Source organism: Parus major, chromosome 3 (assembly GCF_001522545.3).
Source record: "Parus major isolate Abel chromosome 3, Parus_major1.1, whole genome shotgun sequence".
In the NCBI taxonomy this organism is placed as follows: domain Eukaryota; kingdom Metazoa; phylum Chordata; class Aves; order Passeriformes; family Paridae; genus Parus; species Parus major.
Window position 1 is genome coordinate 20,676,704 of NC_031770.1, and position 20,783 is coordinate 20,697,486.

General features: G+C 40.9%; 1 protein-coding gene across 3 annotated transcripts in view; it reads left to right on the forward strand.

Annotated features, from left to right (window-relative positions):
- The window catches only part of PTPN14 (protein tyrosine phosphatase non-receptor type 14), a 110,319-nt gene that overhangs the window by 38,203 nt on the left and 51,333 nt on the right, over window positions 1-20,783 (forward strand). For 2 of the 3 annotated variants that reach the window (XM_015622330.1, XM_015622332.3), the window contains exons 2-3: window positions 908-1,233; window positions 7,929-8,098. In XM_015622330.1, coding sequence (XP_015477816.1) covers window positions 1,060-1,233; window positions 7,929-8,098 — 344 coding nt within the window. In that variant the 5' untranslated portion in view covers window positions 908-1,059. Of the gene's footprint in view, window positions 1-404; window positions 749-907; window positions 1,234-7,928; window positions 8,099-20,783 lie in introns of those variants that run through there. The other variant, XM_015622331.3, reaches the window with a different exon arrangement.

Below are 20,783 nucleotides of genomic sequence, written 5' to 3' on the forward strand. Positions count from 1 at the left end.
AGCTGGTTGTGTCAGTGCAAATGCTTTGTTTTAGTTTAGCTTCAACCTGCCCTTAACTGAACTTTTTTGGTTTGTTTCGCTTTAAGAGAAGCGGCTCTTGCTGCTGAGGATCATAACTTCATTACATCTGTATCTCTAGTTCTCCCATCTACTTTGTGTTTTGGCTCAGCAGTTGCATATGTCCCTGATAAATTTTAGGAGTACTAGTTAGAAACAGTATCTAGAAGATGTGTTCTCTTCCTCCCACTCGGTGTTGCCCCGGTCTCTGGCAGCCGCGTTCCTGCCGTTTACTCATTCCGCCCAGAAGGGTGGGCTGCGAATTGCTTTGGAGCTGGAAGCCAAGCAAAATGCGAGGGATTGCCTCAGAGGAGGCTCCTCTGAAATGGCTGGGATGATTCTTGCTTTTCACATGCATATTTTAGGTTTGATTTTTTTTTCGGAGGTGCTGAGTGCCTGCATTTCCTGCGGACTGCAGCCAGCTTTTCTTCTTTCAAGATCTCACCTCTTTTCAATGCCTCTATTCCTTAGCTTCTGAAACTGGTTTTCAAAGCTGGCCCGAGGGCATGAAAACTCGAAGATTATGTTATAGACCCCTGTGGTGGGGGTAATGGTGGGAGAGTTAGCACCTCTGGATGAGTGCCCTGTAGAGTTGCTGTTTGTACTGAGCCTCTCAAAGAACGGCTTTGCAATTAAATCCGTGCTTTAAATTCAGCGCCAAAACAGCATTTCGGAAGATTTGTTGTATAAGGTATTCATTTGGGATATGTGCTAAACGCCTGGCAATCCTGTGCGTGGAGGTGTTTATTTTATGGTTTTAAACGTGACTCTTAAACATTTTTCTTTCCCACTGAACCTCAGGAACATCTTGTTTAACGCTTCAGACTACTTACTCGTGTGTATTTTTCAGGAACCCCTTGGAGCTCGCCCCAGGAATGGACAGCTACCTCCATTTCTGGAGGAGAGTAGTGCCAGCTGAAGAAGCCTTCGAGGCGAGTCGACAAGCGTGCTGATAGCTCTGGGAAGAGCCCGGGGAAGGGGCGACCCTGCAGGCCTTCAGCCATGCCTTTCGGGCTGAAACTGCGGCGGACCAGGCGCTACAATGTCTTGAGCAAGAACTGCTTTGTGACCAGGATCCGTCTGCTGGACAGCAACGTGATCGAGTGCACCCTGTCCGTGGAGAGCACGGGGCAGGAGTGCCTGGAAGCTGTCGCTCAGAGGCTGGAATTACGCGAGGTAAGGGTAGCCCGGGAAAGACCATCTGTCACTGGATAATTGGACACATTCTTAGCTCAGGTGTCTGTGCGTTTGAGTCGCTGGCCAGATATGATCAGCAGCTGGAGCTTGGACAAACATACTGTGATTGCATGAACACTGACGGCAGAGCGGCACTCAGAGCTTTGGCCTGCGGCTCATCCATCATAGCTTTGAAAGCTCTTTGTAACATGAAGTTTCTTTTCTTAGAAAGCCCTGAGTGTTACTTTTTGAGCTGGGATGCCAGAGGAAAAGTTACAGTAACTTTTATTTTTACTGTAACCCTGGTTTCACCGGCGCTGATGGCTGAATTATGCAAGTGGGAAGAAGACTGCAGGCTTTTAAACATCCTCCTTCATATAAATACTCTTGTTACTATAAAACTAGAGCAGGCAACAGTAACAACTAACAGTTGTGTTTTAGTAGGAACAGTTGGAGGATGGTGGGTTTTTTCTTCCTTTCGTTTTGTTTAGTATTTCACATCTGAAATCCTGAAAAGCTTCTTTTACATCCCTAATGTTTCTGGAAAGGTTGAAGAAACCAGTCTTTATTCAAGAATGAAATCCTTTATTTTCTACTTATTGGTGTAGAGTTTAGTGTTCAAGTGTTGAATCTTTTATAGAATCGCCTCTCCAATGTTCATGGCACAAATGAACTGACTGATTTTTCTTACCTTCCGCGGACTCCCTGTGTGTATACTACATGCCTCTAGAGTTTTGCAAACCATAAGTGGAAAACTACTGCCTGGAAGCTGCTGTGTTATCATCTGGCTGTCCTGGCTGATACTTTCTATAAGCACATCTGGGAAATTAAAAATCTCGCAGTGTCTTATGCAGTTGGCCTATGGTATTGGGGGCAGCTGGAGGGTAGCATACAAATAACTTCAATATCTGAAAACTAAAAAAAAATGTCTTTTTATTATTTTTTTATAATGATAAAGAATGGGAGAAGAATCTCACCCTAGTGTGCGTGTCCAGAATAGGCTGGAGAATGTGCAGGCAGGAACAGGACAGAGGGAATATTGCACAGTGTTTTTCATACTTGGCTGTTTTGCTGTTTTTTGGGGTTTTCTTGTTGGGTTGAGGTATTTTTTTGTTTGTTTGGCTTTTTTTTTTTTTTTTTTTTTTTTTTCCTTTAATATGAATTTTATCAGAATCATCTCCTTCCTCCCTCTCACTTACTTTTAGAGATTAAGATTTCTCAATAAATAATTTTTTCCTTCTTTTTTCTTTCTATCTCTGGTGATACCCTAGGGTGTCCTTAGGAAAGAACTAACCTCTCTCTTTCCTTCCAATGCAGAAAGCAGTGAAACAAATGAAGTGATTCTCCTCATGTTCCTTATGAGCTTATCTAGTTTGTGCAGCAGAAGGCTGGGGCCTCCTGATTCTCTCTGGAGGTCCACCTGCATTTGCAAACAATAGCTCTGTCAGCGGGTTAGTGTTCTTTTCCACAAAGCATTTTGTGATTTCAGAACATGTTTTGTTCCACTTTGGAACAAGGCCTGAAGTTCCGAAATTTTCCAGAGAAATGAAATTAGACAGTGGAGTAGCAAAGGAAGCTGTTTTGGTCAGTGTTCAGTTCTGTGGGGGTTTTCTATTGCATTGGTTTTTTTTTAATTTTCAAAATTATTTCTGTCATGCAAAAAAAAAATATGTCAGCACAAAAAGTTTGTGTTTCAAGATAAAAAAATATTTTAACAACATAGAAGAGAATGCTTTGATGTTGTTGGAACGCATTCCCCTTCTTTCATCACCCTCCCTGCTTTTTTTTTTCTAAACAAGATTTTGGCAACGTCGAACTGGTTTTTTAAAGTTCAGATTTCAACAGTACAGCATTTTTTGACAGAAGTGGGTGTTTTGGGTTTTTTTTTTAGGAGAGAATTACCTACCTCTTTCAACTCTGAGAGGGTCTCCCTGTATCCTCTTTTGTTCCTTGGATGAGGACTAATTTGAGCTAGCAAGCTTGGAGGTATCTGATGCTGTTCTTTCTTTCAGACCCCAGATTCAGTTCTTCTTCTGCCCCTGTAGTCTTCCTACCACTGTTTATAAGGGTGATGAAGTAATGTGATGACTGTTCCCTTTCCTCTCTAGGTTTACCATAGTTTTGAACTCACTGTCCAGACAAATTCTACAGAAGGGTCAAAAATATTTTCACAAAGCTCAAGTTTCTACAAGATTTGTGCAACTGGATAGCTGAGTAGAGAAGCCTGTTAAGTATACCGAGGCAAAAATCCTTGCAAGCATTCGTATCAGAGAGCGAATTTGAAAATTCCCTGAATACAGCAAAAACTGCAGCTGGCAGTTGTGCCTTTTCTTAGAAATCCTGATTTGCAAACTGTGATGTACAAGTTAGGATAAGCCAACCTTCATTAAATCCCATGTTAACAAAACAGTGCTAAAATCCTGTTTGTCTCCTCCATGCCGACTCAGGTAGTACCTTGGTTTGGTCTTATGTTCACGTAAATCCCAGGTGTACCACAACTTTTACCCCCAAGTTAGGAATGCATCCATGTCTCACACAATCCAATTTCTTAGAAATAAACAAAAAACTGTCCAAACCCTTCCTGCTAAAAAGCAAAACTTTTGGAGATTATGCCTTGTTGTGAGGGACTGTCGATCATACCACACATGACTGAAAAACAGTATCTAATGGATTATGCATATTTCTATTTGATCTCTGGGGAATGCAACTCCCTGCCTGACTGACTCAGAGTTCAGGAATAGGTCAGTAGAAAGTGGAGCCATGTAACTACTGTAAAATCTGGTTTTATCCTTTTCAGTAAAGCTCTTGACAAAGCATCAGGTCTTCTACTTGAACAGTTACTGGTTCCAATAAAATGAGCTCTTATTCCAGCATTATGTAAAAAGTAAAGATGAGAAGAGGGGAGGAAGGGAGAGGAAAGACAAGGTCAAAAATGTAATTTTATAATCTTGTATGTATGTGTAGTTTATAAAAAAGATTTTTTCCCCAATATAATGGCATTTTTCCATTCCACTTCCACAATAAGTGAACCTGCTTGAAGTAACAGAATAATCTGTATAAATCTTTTGGGAGTCTTCATGTTTCCTTCTCCTTTTTGTTCTTTTTAATTCACTTTCTAAAACGTTAAAATGTTTAAAGGTGGTATGCTGTGATGTTATTGTAAGTGGGGGAGAGGGCAAGAGGACTATTTCCAAGGAAAATTATTCTTGTGAGCTAAATTTCACAATGATATGTTCATCACTGTGGTCCTGTAAGCCCCAAACCAAAGCAGGAGGTTGGTGAATTGAGCACCAGAGACAGATGCTGTCCGCTGTGCAGAGATGGCCTTTTGCTGCCTTTCTCACCTTTACTTTAGTTCCCCAGAAGGTGCCCCTTTCTTCTGGGGCACAACTGAAACCTGGGGTTTTGCAGCCAGGTTGTTTCCAAGTGTGGCTTGGTTTGACTCATCTTACAGCAAAGCCAAGATGGGGTTCAGACAGTGCTTGGACAAAAGACCTTCTATAAATAGCTGGCTGCTGTAAATGGCACCTTCCCCTCTGGTTCAAGTGCCCTGGGATAACAGTTTTTAGCAGATAGTATTTAGCAGATAGTGTTTTTGCCTGGAGAAGCTGGAGCTCCATCTCTTTCTCAAGGATACGTATTTAGTTGGCTTCTTAACCAGATGCTTTAACAAACACTGAGCTGGGATTGATGAACCTTTTAGAATGTCATTTGCTGGTTTAGTAATTTTCTGTCATCTCCTGAGGTTGATGATTCTACTTGTTTGGCCGATGTAAAGGCAGGGGTGGTTCTGGACTTGGGAGTATAGGTAAGGCCAAGTCCAAGAAAGATATGTTGCCTTCTGAACTGGCAGCTATAATGTCACCTATTTTAAGATTTCCTGGTGCAGTTTTTGCATGTCCAGTGTTCTGACTCACTGTATTTTGATATTCACCTTTTCATTAGCGCACCCAAGTGCTTTGGTTCTTGTTTGCTACTTTAGCAGTGGACCACAGTTCCTGGAAGTGTGTAAACCAATTTCCTTGTACCACATATGGTATGGGGAATGTGTGGATATGGTCTGATATGTGTGCAGTGGGCCTGATCATGTGTGGTAGGTAAGACAAATTTTAAAGCCTCAAGGGTAATATGTTTCACTTCAGAGCCTGACAGCTGTACAGGGAAATCAGAGTGTAGTCAGTGGTTCACTTTGGACAAACAGGCCAGCTTTTGGAATCAACCTAGTTTTCAATCAGCTGCTTATAGATAGAAGTTCCTATATTTTTATAATCTTAACTAATTTTTGGGGTACTTTGTGGGCTGGAGAGTATGGCTGGCCTTCAGGAGAGCCAAATGCCTTCTCATAGCATGCTGAAACTTGATGGTCCATATGTTTCCAGTCCCACGTTCTTCCGTTCCTTTTGGGAGATTGCTGATATTCCTAGGGGAGAGGGTCTCTTCAGGCATGCATGGTAGTGGCTACAGAAGTCCTCCATTGTGGGTTCTTAAAAAACATGCTACATTTTCAAGTAGTAAAGTTGTTGGCAACAGGGAGCTGATGTTCAGATAACTCTGTGGGCTGTCTTTCCAAAGGGCATCTGTGACATGAGCTCTGCACTGCCATCAGTTCCTGTGCTTCAGCTGCAATAGCTTGATCCTCTCATGGCTGCTTTCCAGAAAAACAGTTGTCTTTTAGTTGTGCAAAATGTGTGCAGCCATGTTTGCTCCACAGTACCTGCTGTATTCTAGAAGTTTCAACACTGTATTTAATTTACTTCTTGTTCCTTGCAATTGCTTCTGGATTGGGTACTTGAAGAGCCTTTCTAATGTAGCAAATCTAAACTTGTGCTATCTCCCAGCCCCCACTCAAAGGGGAGGGACTGTGCTCATTCCAGGTGTTTAATTGCAATACCTTAATTCCTCGAATAACTCTTTTAGATTTCAGAGTCTGAATCGTCTTCATTTCTAGATGATTTACAAGTACCTCACACTTTGAATTTGGGTTCTAGATGTTGTGAATGTTTACTTTTTCAAGTAATATGGAAGCTCTGTTTTCACACCTCCACACTGTTTCTTCCTGAGGACGAGCTGCCCTGCAGTGATTTCCAAGCGTGTTAAAGGGTTTACCTTAAGAGGTGGTAAAATTACTGCGTTTTTCTGCCTTCACATTAATTCCTTTTCTCTGCTGCCTCCACTGCCTTGCCCACCTTCATTTTAATCTAATCATTACCATGTGAACTCATGAGAAAGAACTTTTTATCCACTGGTGACTACAAAGGGAGGGTAGAAATATATCAGGGAACATGTGTGATTTCAGTTTTGTTTAAAGTTTATCCTGTGGGAGACGCTGACTTTTGATTTATTTGTGCCCTAGATATATAGATTGATTGACTGATTTATTGAAGATACCTTTAATTTCTAGGAGGCAATACTGCAAAAGAGCACATTTGCTTTACTGTACCAGACTGAGCAGTGCTCAAGCTGTTTGTCAGGCTTAATTGAGGAATCAAGTCGAATTAGTTATCACCTTAGTTAAATGCTAGTCTGGATGTTGTCCAAAGTTGAAAATGTATGTAATGAGACCCTAAAGTAAGTACACCTGTGCTCCCATTCAGAGTTCTGCATTATTGTCTCTTGCATGCCCTCAGCTATAAAATAGTTGGAGCAGTGTTTCTCTGCTGTTTTTTTGCCATTTGTAGACATTTAAAATTTTTGGTATTGTATTACTTGTCCTTGGTTGTGTGCTAAGTCATGGTGTGTGCAGTGGTTTTTATAGGAACATCCGTACCAGCATGAAACAGGCTGTTCATGGTGGGTTTTGCAAAGTTTAACATCTGCAGTTTGTCTGCTACAATGTTTTTCACTTTTTCTTCAGATCTGTAGTCGTAGTACTTGATGTTTAAGTGCTTTTCAATAAAATCCTTCATGATGGATTGGCTCTTCCTTCAGCTGCTTTATTGCCACTTTGTAGCTTTAGTTCTGAGCACTGTTCTGTGTTAATTCCTCTTCACCAGCAGCAATCCCATGTGGCCCATAGGGTAGCTGCTACAGCCATTGAGATTTTCACTGGGTAGGAAACAGCTGAGGTTTCCAACCTGCTATTTTTGTACAGCTGAGAGCAAACAACTTGTGTGATATGTACATTCTAAGTGTATACTTGTCCATCACAAAACCTGGTGAGTGCATAAAAAAAAAGAAGAGTAAACAATTCTGTGTTGGGTAAATGGTTCTAGTATTGGTAGATATATTTTGACATATGCATGTAGGTTTGCATTCTTTTTTTTCCTAGTTGGAAGAGTCCTTGTCCTTTGTGTGCAGTGGGCCTGATCCAAAGTCTCATGAAGCCTTTGCACTTGAATTTAGACTTCGTGTTTACTGTCTGTTCACAAAGCACAGGTGTCTCTTAAGAAAACAAAGACTCAGGCACTTTCTGTAAATCATTTATGTCACCTGTGCCACAATGTCAGGTAGAGCTCTTCAATATGCATATGGGAGAGGTGGGAGGAGGCAGATAGTGCACTGTTAAGAATATTGCAATATTAATTTGTCATTGCCTTCAAAATGTCCTACAAAAAGGGGCCGTAAAAAAGGAATTACTCTGATTTTGCATATGGAAAAATGTACACAATGCCATCTGTTCTTACTTGTGTTTGTGACATTGTGTGAGTGATCTAGCTGGTGAAGGTAAACTGACACTCATCTGTTTCTTTATCTAGACTCATTACTTCGGCCTTTGGTTTCTCAGCAAGAGCCAGCAAGACCGCTGGGTTGAACTGGAAAAGCCTCTGAAGAAGCAGCTGGACAAATTTGCCAATGAGCCTCTGCTTTTCTTTGGGGTAATGTTCTATGTGCCCAGTGTTTCCCGACTGCAGCAGGAGGTAACAAGGTATGTGCTTCCCTCTGTTCACAGTATTGTGATAGAGATGGGAGAGAATGGGACTGTTGTAGAGCATCTGAGAGAAACAGTGGCTCTGTTTCTGGAATTCAATATTTGCTCAGGTATCATCTGGTTATTTCCTTTTCTGATGATTGTCCAAATGGGAAAAACTGGGAGAAGTCACCACTTGTTATGTCTAATTGGGAAGAAAAAGAGGGAAAAAAAAAAAAAAGCCATCTCACTGGATGATTGTGCATGACCAACTGCAGGGAAAAAAAAGGACAAATAGTTATATTATTAAAAATCTGACATAAATTTTAAAAAGGACCATGATGACCATGGTTTTTCTTCTGTAACTTTCTACTGATGAAAAGAAAGCCTCAGACAAAGGAACTCTTTATGGAGTTTTAGTTTATTATTCTTAAGCCTACGTGCGCCTTGGTGAAAGTGAACTTTGGCATTTTTTTTCCCCAGGTTTTGCTCATCCCACTCTTCATTTTCCCTTATGCTTCACAAAAAGATTAAAACTGTTAAGAGGGCATTAGTCCTTTAATTATGATCAGGGCGTACCTTTGCAAACAACTTCAGTGGGAATTACTCTTTTATTCAGAGCCCTGTGCTGCAATTGTAACGATACAACTGTTTTGAGGGGCTATTTTTGTAAACCACATCACTGTGTGGTTTTTTGCACATCTGTGCTGTATTGAAATGTAATAATACAAAAAGAGAGAGTGAGGAGAAAAAAAGCCCACCTCACCTAAAAAGGGGTGGAATTGTTTTCTTTTGAACCAAAATTATTTCATTTATCTAGTCTGAGCAAAGTTGTATCAGCACCACTAAAGGTAAAGCCTGGAATAAGTGGGTGAAGGCTTCAGGGTGCCAGAAGCCTTGCCTCTGAAAAAAACCTGCTGTTGCTGAAAACTTGGGATTCACCACATGGTCATAATAGCTAGGAAAATATATATAAACAGTGAAAAAAAAATGGCCTTAATTCTAGAAGGTGTGCAAAATATGAAGCAATATTTTAATATTGCAGATTGTGTATTTTAAAGGATCTTTATTTGATGCTGAACTGGAGAGTTGGCGTTGGTAGGATGTAAGAAGTTGTATCTTGAAATGGCAGCTGTCAAGCTATCCCTTGACTGCTGTGTGGGCTGAGTTCTTGCCAAGGAGTGGGATAAAAGCATCATAAAACTTCAATTTCTCTGAAAACAGACCAAACACTGACGCCTGTCTGTATCTGTGTTCCCTCTTTGTACTCTCTGGGAGAGGGAAGCCTCAGTACCTTTTCCTTCAGAATTATTTTAACGTGCAGACGGAATGTCTGAAATGTTGTGTTGCTCAATTTGTCAGCCCAATCCTGGCCTAGTTGTGTGCGAGGAAGCATTGTAGCTACTTGGATGCTATAATCTCTTCAAGCTGCAGCCTGCAGTGCTGATTGCTCATTCATAGCTCACCTGCAGAGGTATATTTGCTCATTCTGCCCAGGTTGGTAATAACAAAGCATTTCAGTGACAATTGAACTTCACTCTCAATTGGAGTGGATGCTGAATTGTTTTTCTTTCTGAAGTGATTGATACCATAAGCTGCAGCGTCTTGTAAGTGCCTTTTATGTTTCTTTAAAGATGTGTAGCAAAGCCAGCAGTTTACTAGGAGATTTCAGATACAGAATAGCCTGTTAATATTTGTTTGTTTGTTTCATGGAGTGGAATTGTACTGTAGATGGTGTGATGGAAGCAAACCTTCAGCTGTGTAATAGGTAGATTCATGTTTGAGGCAATGGTGGGGACCTGGAGGATTCTTGTGAAACAACTGGCAAAGAAAGGCTGTTTAAAACCTAACTAGATGCACAGATGGATGTGGGCTTATAGGCTTTTTTTTTGGCTCTTGGTAAGTTGATTCAACATTTGTTTTTCTTTTGATACTAGCTGCTTCTAGGATTAGACTTGATCATGGTATGATTACACGTGATGTTGAGGTAGGCACTGGACTCGCCCACTCAGTGCCTATGTATTTGACTTCTATTTAGGTACAAATGACAAATCTGTCTGAAATGCAGAACTTGTGATGAGACACTTCATCCCCTTCTGGGAGGCTGCAGAACCACTGCAAACAAACCCAACCCCAAAACACAACCACCACCAAAGGCTGAAGAGGCAGTGGTGGTGACAGTACTGCCAGCAGTGAACCTGTCACCTTTGTAACCTTCTCTGAGTGGAAACATCTCCAGCCCCGAGCTTGCCTGGCTGTGTTTGGAGTTGGAGGTGAAACCCATCTCTCAGCAGCAAGCTTTTAGTTAATTGTAGACTCCAGGGTTTCCAGGGTTGATTAATATTCCTTGAATATGATGAAGTCTTCTGAGAATGCTTCAGCAAACACTGACATAATGCACAAGTATTCGAAAACTAGGGAGTTGGTTTCCTGAGCTGGTTTACTCTGCCTCTGATCTGTAGGATTATAGACTTGATAGCTGGTTATGAGAAATTTGTTGCCAAATTGAATATTCCTTCCTATTTCCAGTGACTGCACCTCCTGTGCCTCACATACTGTCACTGCAAAAGGGGAAAATGATGCAAGTCTTTTAGGCTCTGTTGGTTGAGAGGAGCATTATTTAGGGTGTTGGTCACTGGCTCTGAGATAGTCACTGGCTCCTTAATAATTTTATTTGAAAGATCATATGAAAGATCTCTTCAATATGTGAACCATTTTCTCTTTGGCTGTTGTTTCATGGTTGGGACCAACAGGAAGGATCCTGATACCAACAGGACAGTATTTCTAAAATTATAACTCCTATACATCTTATCATTACTGCTGGAAGTAGAAAATGCTAATTATGCCTCCAGGCCCCTGGATTTTAACTACCTGCAGGAGCTGGTAGTGGTCAGGAGCTCTTCGTGGTATCTCTGTTAACCTCCTGTATTGACAAGCCAAGTGTGGAGGCAGAAGTAAGGGTGAGTAACACTGCTCCAAGCACTGTGTCCCAGTGCTGGACAGACTCAATGGAAACCTGTCCACGTATGACATGCTGGGAGAGGAGAGGAATAGCAGCATAGTGAGAAATCAGTGCTGTCCCTCACACGGTGTCACAGTGTGGGGAGGTCAGATGATTTACTGAAGTGAAATGCAAGCAGAAGTTGCAGAATGGTTGAAGTTGGAAGGTATCTGTGGAGATTGTCTGCTCAAAGCAAGGTCAACTGGAGGAGATTGCTCTAGGTCCATTTCCCAATGGGTATGGAATATGTTCATGGAAGGAGAGATTCCACACTTACTCTGGGAAGTCTGTTCAGTCACCCTTGCAGTAAAGAAGGGGGTTGGTGTTTTGAAGGCATGCCATGTATTTTGATTTGTGCTCAAAGACCCCATAATTTCAAACTGTGGATTGATGCTGAGTGGGTGAATGGGCTGGCCATTATTTGGCTATTTAAGACCTATTTATCTGGTTATTTAGGACCTGTAGAGCTGCATTTATCATGTAAACTCAAGTGCTGCCATATCTTCATGTGGGATGCCTGTACTTAATTTGTAAGAGGTGTTTCTGATAATATGAGAGCCTGTGGTAAAGAAAATGAAAAGACAAGACTGCCAGAGCAGTTTATTTAGCTCTTAAGCTCTTTGAAGCCAACCTCTGAGACCTGCAAGAAAAATGAGGTGAAGGGTACTCTGGGGAGCACATTAATTGTTTTAGTAGGTCAGATCTGAAACTGGCTTGCAGTTCTTTCCTTCTTTACTATAAAACTGACACTTGCTTGAAGATGAAAATATTAGTGGTGTAGAGTTTTTTTTCTCTTTGAATGAAGTTAATCCCTGGGACAGGGTAAGAAACACCTGCAGGACATTGTCAGTCTTGTTCAAGTCATGGTTTTGAATGCAAATGCTGGGGGAACTCAGGGTGGTCATGTTTCCTGACCTGTGATGGATGCTTCCCAAGGATGTCCCAGGGAAACAGAAAGCAGACACCAGTTGTAGAGTACCTGTTTTTTCTTTCTGGTAGTGGTCATGACATAAATATTATTGCTATGCCTTTCAGTGCAATCGCACTGTATTCTTGGCATTAAGTCTTCTCCTAGGAAAGCTGTTTCCTACCCTCTAGACCTCTTGTTTCCCTACCCTTTCTACTGTTTCTTTTCTCTTGAATTGAGGCTCCCATCTGTATGTATTCCCTGATCTTAATCCTGTCTCTTCCAAGATTGCAGTGACTCCAGCATCTCACTGGCCACTGGTCATGGCATTCTACTGGTCCCCAGTTCCACAGATGTTTTCCATTTTCACAGATTAATTAAAATGTCATGATAATTACTTAAGTTGTCAGTTCTTTTCACCATGTTATTATTTCTACAATTTGAAAACTTCTAGAAGAATTTGTGATAAGCAAATAAAAAACCAAACCAAACAAACAATAATAACAAGAAAAAAACCCTCTTCAGACTCCATGGCAGTTAGAGCAGGAGTAATTTGGGTGGGAGTATGGGGATTGGCACATTAGCAAAAAGCATTTTTCATGGAAGGCTACTTAGACAACCTCTTTTTAGTCATCCAGCTGTTCTCAGTGAGCAGCCATCACAGATGGAGATGCTGCACATGCTTTTGGCATATTTAAAGCACCTGGGATCTGCATACTGTCTGATATAAAGCAGTCTTTGTGATGCCCTGTAGAGTAGATATTTGCATAGATTAGACATATAAATCTGCCTTTTATTTTCTGCTAACTCCTCAGAGAGGAGGCATCCTTTCAAGCATTTATTTTAAAAAAAGTCTTTGTACAGTGTCTAAAGTAAACGAGCTTGCTTTCACTGCGCTCTTGTTCCAAAAACAGAGAACCCACACACTCTTGTGGCTTTCTGAAAATGTGGGTGCGATGCTGCTTTCTGCAAAATTATCAGACAGCCCAAGACCTTTTTTCTTTTCCCCCCTTCCCACAGTTTTAAGGGAAAACTGAAGTCACATTTTGCTCCCCACAATATTTCTTGCTTGGCACATAATGCTGTACCTCCTGAGAAGGAATAAAGGTGTGCTTTGGTCTGGTTTTCCCTTTTCTTTCCTGGAAGAAGTTTTCAGTATCTTATGAGGTGCTCTGTACTCAGTAGTATCCAGTGGCTTTTGTGCTATTGCAGAGTGGGACATAATCCTGGGAAGTGAGAGCAGTTCCTCCTAGTGTGGGTGTCCCCATGGAGCTGGGTCCCCGTGGTGCTCTGCATGGTAGGTCTGGCATGCATGACTCTACAGGGAGAGACATGTTCCAACATCTGCAGTGTGCTGCATTGGGCTTCTGCCCCAAGTTCAGCTGTCAGCTCTGCATTTCCCCAGAAGAACACGCTGTACAGCTTTCCTGTGAAAGGAAACAGTGCTTGGAACAGGATGGCTGCACCTGCGAAGTGTGGGAATGAATGTGTTTGCAGGTGGAAAATTAGAGCCTGTGGCTCCCAGGCCTCTTTTTTGGATGGTCTGTGAAAATTCAGCCTCAAACTTACCTTCTTTTAACTAACTGAATATTTATTTTCCCTGATATTTTGCTACCATACCATTTTCTTCACTATTTCTTGTAGCTGTTTTTTTTGTTTGTCTTTTAAGGAAATATTTCTTCTTCACTGTTCCCAGCCTTTCCCTTTCTTTGTTTTCTACAAGTGTTGGGTGAAGACCTTTAAAACAGAAGTTATTCTAAAGCATAAAGAGGTACAGACTCCTAGGACTATATGAGTTTTTAAATTATGTGAGAATAAAGTAGAGGGGAAAAATAAGTGTTTGAATGCTTCATATTTACAAGGAAAAATGTTTTCACAAATCTGTTCTAACAAATACTGGATTTTTTGCCTTCCCCTCAAAAAGTCATTGTTAGATGTCTTACTTTTAGTCGGCTGTGTTTTGTTTTGTTTATTTTAATTGAAAAAGCTAAAGTTTCACATCCTCCTGTGTAGCTAGCTTTTAATACAAGTCCAACCAGCTGCAGATTTCTACCAGTCACTGCTGTCCTTTCTGCTAGTTACTGGTCCTTACAGTGTGCTTTTAATTTCTGTGTTAGGCCTGGATGTCACACAGCCTCCTGTGCCAGCCTGGTTTTGTGGCAAGCTCAGTGAAGTGAAACCCTTTTGGCTGTTAAGGATATAACATTTACATGTGACAAGTACATGAGGCTGCTTTGCTTTTCATGGTTGGTCACACCTGCAGCTTGTGTCTGCAGAAGTCTCTGTGTGTACTTTTGAGCTTGTGGTGGCTGGTTTGGCTTCATTGTCCAAAATAATTATTTTGAATATCACACTGTGCTGGAAAAAACAGCACAATGTGTACAATCAGATTTGTTCCAGACATCCTGGACTGTGCTTGCCTGAAGCAAGGACTGTGACTGATTGTGTGGCTGTGCTTGTTACAACACCACAGATAGACCTATAGGATTTTTTTTAAGGCTAATGGTTCTCAAAAATGTACTGACATTTAAGAAATTATCTATGAAAGTACAGAAAAATAGCATGCAGAACAGGAGGAGAAGAGAGAGGCATGTTTTAGTTCAGTGGATTGGTAAATGAGTGAACTGAATGATACATGGTGTATAGGAAGGCGGAGTGTTTAACACAAAAAAAGTCCAGGGTTTGGTCTCTTACACCTGGAGACTTCAGCCAGAATCTAACTCTTCAGGGCTACTGGTGTGTAACAGTGGAAAAAAGTTTAGTTTTCAGCAGCAGAAGTCTCACTGCCTTGTCCGAATTTGTCTCTTCCTAGGAGCCTTTGTTGGTTCGTGTTTACGGTGTACTTACTAGCGCATGTTTTAGGAGCATGCCTGCTGTCTTGGAAAGATCTTATCCAGAGGCAGGCTACGTAGTTTCCAGAAAAATTATTGCGCTCATTGCCTGCTTTTCTGGGAAGTGTCTTGACTATGTTGCTTGTGCTGTTCAGCTCTACTCACACCACACAGGAAAGGCCCTGACACACAGCCCTCCCTCTTGGCACCAGAAGCAGCTGTGTTTCCAGCTGGAAAGATGATGCACCTCCTCTTCACTAAGAAGCAACATAAATATGATATTAATGGTCAGAAGAGTCCTGTGTTTCTAACTATTTCCAGTTAAAAAGTTTGTCAAGTTGAGATGGACCCTTGTGTAGCATAAACCAGTGTAGCTTCTTTCCTCTTATTGAATATTTCCAACTTTCTAACTATAACTATATCTATATATTTATATTTTATAGAGAGCTTTGGATCAATGGACTGCAATGTTAAATGATTCACATTGAATTAAAACAGTTGCTGCTATACCTGGAAGCCATATCAAATGAACAGAAAAGGACAGGGTGTTGTGTAAGGATGGCAGACCTTAGAAAAGAAAGATAATTTAATCCCGTGAATCCCATCAAAACTTTTGTTCTCAGCTAAATGATTTGGGGAGTCAAATTACTGGATAAGTTTTTACAGTGTGAAACAACAGTGAAAAGGGTTTGGAGTGCCAGCTGCCCTGTATGTGGTGGCAATGTTTCTTTCCTGTTTAACTAGGAGAACTAATAGAGGGTGCTGTAGGTATGTGCTGAGTATTGAAACACAGCAAAAGAAGCTGGGACAAGTACTAATATAAATGTCTTATTCATGAGAGTGTTTGTGGGATATCATGGTGAGATCTCCCAGAGGAAGCAGTAAGATCAGTAAGAACTGTAGCTGAAATTCTTTAAATTGACATGAGACAAATAGTTTTTTGCTGGAACAGAATTCCCTTGGTTTTAGATGGTTGTTGACAGCCTGCATGACCATACAGGCCCCAGTCCTGTTCAGGGTCCTCAAGTTGATCACCTCATGACTGGAGCTGCAGCCCATCTCCCAAAGCTGGGAGAAAGACAAGTCTGGGATACATTGTGAACTGGAGCCAGAGAGTCCTGAGTCCTCAGGGATCCCAGCTCTCTTTTGTTGGACAAGATTGTGGGTGGGTCATGAAGTAACTTGGAAGTATTGGCCTTTTTTTATTCCCCCCCTTTATTTTTTTTTATTTTTTTTTTGTCTTTTCCATTCCTTCTAGTTGCAGGAATTTGGGCTCATGTTGTCCAGGCAAGGGAGCAGCTCTGGAACTGCATTCAAGCTGGATGAGTCCTAAGATGAGTCCTGGATGGCCACCCAGCCTTAGTCTGGGACATTTGCCTTTTGGTGCTTCTTTAATGATTTTATTGTTTTGTTTTAATTATTTGACTATTTTAATATTAGTGGCTACTGCAGCATAAAACACACACATTAGGCTTGTACCTGCCTTGTTGTAAACACCCTGAGACTTAATTAGCTTTCATGTTGTATTTAGAGGACAGCAACAACAAATAATGTACAGTATTTGCCTGGGTCTAGTTGTGTTCGTATTATTGCAGAGTATGTATTTTGCTTTTCAGTAATATTTTTCAGTTGTTTCTTTCTGGGTGTGTATTTTAGTGGATGTTTAAACTTTGACTTAAAAGTAAGAACTCCTTTAAGGCAGACCTAAGATTCAACATTAATTCCCTGTTTATAAAATATTTGCTGAGGAGGGCAAACCCTTCTCCCAGCTGACTTTCTTCAGTGAATGGGGAGCTTGTTCTCTATGTGTTGGTTATTGAAAGCTGAGCTCTTTGTGCCAGATATTTTAAGAAACTGTTGATGCTTAGATCTAATCTATTACATTATACTGTGCTTTTAGACCAGAAAGTGAATGTGCTTTCACGTGTGTGGTTGGGCAGTACATATGTAGCAACTCTAAGAAATAGTGTTGCATAACTATAAATACAGTGTAGGATACTTTCAGACTGCATTCTTGCTTTACTGTGTTTTGAAGGCAGTGGCTGTGATGGTTAGAAATGTTGCAACAGGAATGTCTTGGCATTGGGCAGATTCGCACTGATATCTGATCGTAAGGAAATAATACTAATTTTATGCTCTGGGGTTTAGTCACATGTGCTAACATATTGCTTTCCTGATGGGACCTATTTCTACATTCAGTTTTAGTAGAGCAGATAGTTTTGGACAAATCTAGCCTTTTTTTATTTGGCCCTTTTAAATGGAAGCAAAGATTACATTCTGGGGTTCTGTTCTTTGTGTATAGTAATGATACATCATTTACACAAGGTGAGGGAGCTTTCTCTCTGATCTTAGGTAGTCCCGGTTGAATCCTTCCATGCAGTTATGGCAGTGGAGGCATTTGCACTTGGGAAAAAGTACTCTGGATCTCCTTTTCTTGTCCACCTGGGCATCTGTGCTGTTGGAAACACTGGCTGAACCTGTATGTTGGATAAGCAGTGTGGATGGCTTTTACTATGGTTGATAGCCGTAAGTGATTCAGATTTTTAAGAAAACAATTCTGCAACTGGACACAATGTAGCAATTTTATTGTCCATGCTTGTGATTTTTAGTATGTTAGGATTGCCCCTAGACTTTGAAGATCTTGGAATGAGGCAATTATATGAATTTCAATCTGTTTTTTTTTTTTTTTTGTACATGTTCAGAACAAAACGGAATTAGTAAATTTACTAAATTAGTAAAGGACAAGTAAAGAAGGGCATGAAAGTTATGATTCCAAATATTTTATAACTCTCAAAAAACAGAAGGAAAAAGAATACCTAGCTTTACCAAACAAAGAAATATAATTCTTCAATAATAGTATGGCTTTGAGGGAGCTGATGTGTGGCCTGTGAAACTTCAAAGATGACAGTACATTAATCATGCATTCATTTCAGTAGTGTATAAGGAAACAGATGGATAGAAAATGTTAGCTTTCATGTTGTATTTAGAGGACAGCAACAACAAATAATGTACAGTATTTGCCTGGGTCTAGTTGTGTTCGTATTATTGCAGAGTATGTATTTTGCTTTTCAGTAATATTTTTCAGTTGTTTCTTTCTGGGTGTGTATTTTAGACACACCCAGATGTGCAGCAGGACAGAAGAGGACTCACTGAATCACAGAATCTCTCAAGTTGAAAAGGGCCCGTAACAATCACTGAGCCCAGCTCCCAGTTCCTGGTAGGAATTTACCTAAAACTAAATCATATGATTTAAAGCATCATTCAGATGCTTCTGGAACACCATCAGGTCTGTCACTTCCCTGGAGAGGCTGTTCTAGTGACTGACCACCCTATAGGTGAAGAATCTTTTCCTCATATCCATCTGAACTTGGAATCACAGAAGAATCATAGAATAGTTTGGGTTAGAAGTGACCTGTAGAGGTCATATCTAGTCCAACCTACCTTCAATGAGTAGGGGCTAGGTGAGGGTGCCCAGACCTGCATCCAACCTGATCTTAAATGTTTCCAGGATGGGGGAGCCATCACCTCTGGGCGACCTCTTCCAGGGCTTCACCACTCTCACTGTAAATAATTTCTTCATTATGTCTAGACTAAATGTACCCTTGTTTAGTTTAAAAACATTGCCTCATGTCTTATCATAACAGGCCCTGCTTGGTCACTGTTTTACAGTCCCAGTGTAAGTATTTCCCCTAAGGCAGCTTCATCCCGTTTCCTTGTGTCCTATTCCTGGTCACCAGAGGAAGTGACTGTTTATGGTTAGGACACGACTGCAAACCACCTTGTTAAAAATGTGTCTTGATTACACAGACTGCCTGGATTGAACCTTAATTCTAGAAATAAGAGCTGAGGGCCCATGAGACTGAATCTAGTACTTGAGACATTTTATAATCCTAAAAGAGAAGGAAATACATTTTAAACATTTTGAAACTTGCTTTGAAGGTCTAACCAGCTTCTGTTGGCAGGAAAAAAAGTTTTTCTGCCTTCCTTCATGGAAACAAAAACAAGTTGAGTGGCCTATATATTTATTTTGTGATATCTGACAGTTGAAATGGTGCTGAGGCTAGAAATCTGGGCTTCTGCTTTCATCAGTGGGGAGCTTGCTTTGTGTATGGAGCGGTGTTTGGATGAGTCACACCGACTGCTTTTGTTTCTCAGCCTCTGAGGAAGCTGTCCTAACTGCTGCTTGGTGATAAGCACTTGTGTTAGGTGGATCACTGTGATAACCTGGAGTTGTCTTCCATTTCAATCCAGCTTTTCTTGCTCTTTGGCTATCTCCTGTTAGATTTCCCAGTGCCACACAGACACATGGTTGCACGTACAGAATCTGTAGCTGTACTACTAGCAGTACCTATTCCATGTGTGTATTTACAGAAAATGTGTTGAAGGTCTACTTGTATGTTCTGAACATGTCCATTTTTCTTGTTTTTTGTTAGTAGCCAGTTATCTTAAATAGTGCTGAAAGGTGATTTCAAATCTTGCTGTAATTGGCAGTAGAACCTCATGGGAACTACAACTTAGCCTTTGGGATGAAGTGGAGAATTGTGTCCTGCTTTCTTTGAACTGCAGTGTCTTAAGGCAAGAGGATGAGTGTATGGAGAGTAAACCTCTGTTTATGCATGTGTTGAAAATTGTATTTAACAACATGGCCTTGCTAGATCTACTTACACTTGTAAACTCTACAGGAAACCTTCACCTCAAACTCCTCTTGAGGACTGTGTTGGGCCTAAGACAGGATGCAGAGATACAAAGAACGGACCTTGTTTCATTATAGTTTAATTTCTAAATAGAAATAATATTCTGCAGACTGGAAATTCAAGTCTAATGTTTCCTGACTGGTGGGAGTGTGCTGCCATCACCATGATGGACAGGGAATTCCCATCCCCAAACTGTGAGGTTTCTGTAAACTTAATGAAAAAGTCCCTACTGCTGGAACAATTCTCAATAGAATCAGTTACGATAGATTTTGCTCCCTGAAGGTTCTCAGTGTTTAAACCATTAAACCAGACAGATGCAAATAAGAGCAAATTGAGGGATTTAGAAAAAAAGATTATTGCTTCAATGATTTGCCTTAAAGGAGAAAGGATAAAAAAAGTAGAAAAGGGGAAAACACTTGTCATCCCTATCTGCTTGAGTCACAGAAGTGCCAATCAGCATTTTTGCATCTCCTCAAATAAAGATGAAAAGAATAATTCCTCCTCTAGTTGAGGAATTGAGCTGCTCACTGCCTTTGTCATTTAGACTCTTGCAAACTGCTTGGCTGCCCTTTTTTCCCCCTCCAGGTGTAGCAGCACTGTGTGTGACTGCAGAGGGAGGTTTCCCACTCATTGAGGAGCGCTGTGCATGGGGTGGGTGTTCTGGTGCACCTCACACACCAGCATGTGCTTTGGACTTGTCTCCCAGGGTAGTTTAAGACACTGGTTTGGACAGATGACTGCATTACCTAGGCTGGGGCTGGTACTTTCCTGTTTGTCCTCTCATATGATGCAGTAGCAGGGACTTAGCAGTTTCTCCTCAGAGAAGTGCAGACTGCTAGGGGATGTACTCCTTAAACTCTTTATGACACAGGCCAATCCAGCCTCAGTCATGCTGCTACTCCTGGTGAAGCTTAAAAGAGTGAAGGTTGCTTTAGACTTCCTGTGTAATCAGTGAGAAGAAATGGGCATTTCCACAGCATGATTCAGGATTCTTCTGTTGTGCATCACTTTCTGCAGGTGATTCATTCCCTCTTTCCGACTGTGTGTTTTGAAAAGGGAACTGTGGATCATTGGTCTTCTATTTAGAAATCTCAGATAGATATCTGAAATTTTTCTACAGCATCAAGTCACTAGCAGCAGCATGTGAGCAAACAGATGTATGGGTTTTGATTTGGATTTCTATCAGCTTTTTAAATTTTGAGAATTCAATAGGCAGTGGAAATCTTGATTATGGTACCACTGCCAGTCTTCAATTAAATTTATTCAATTT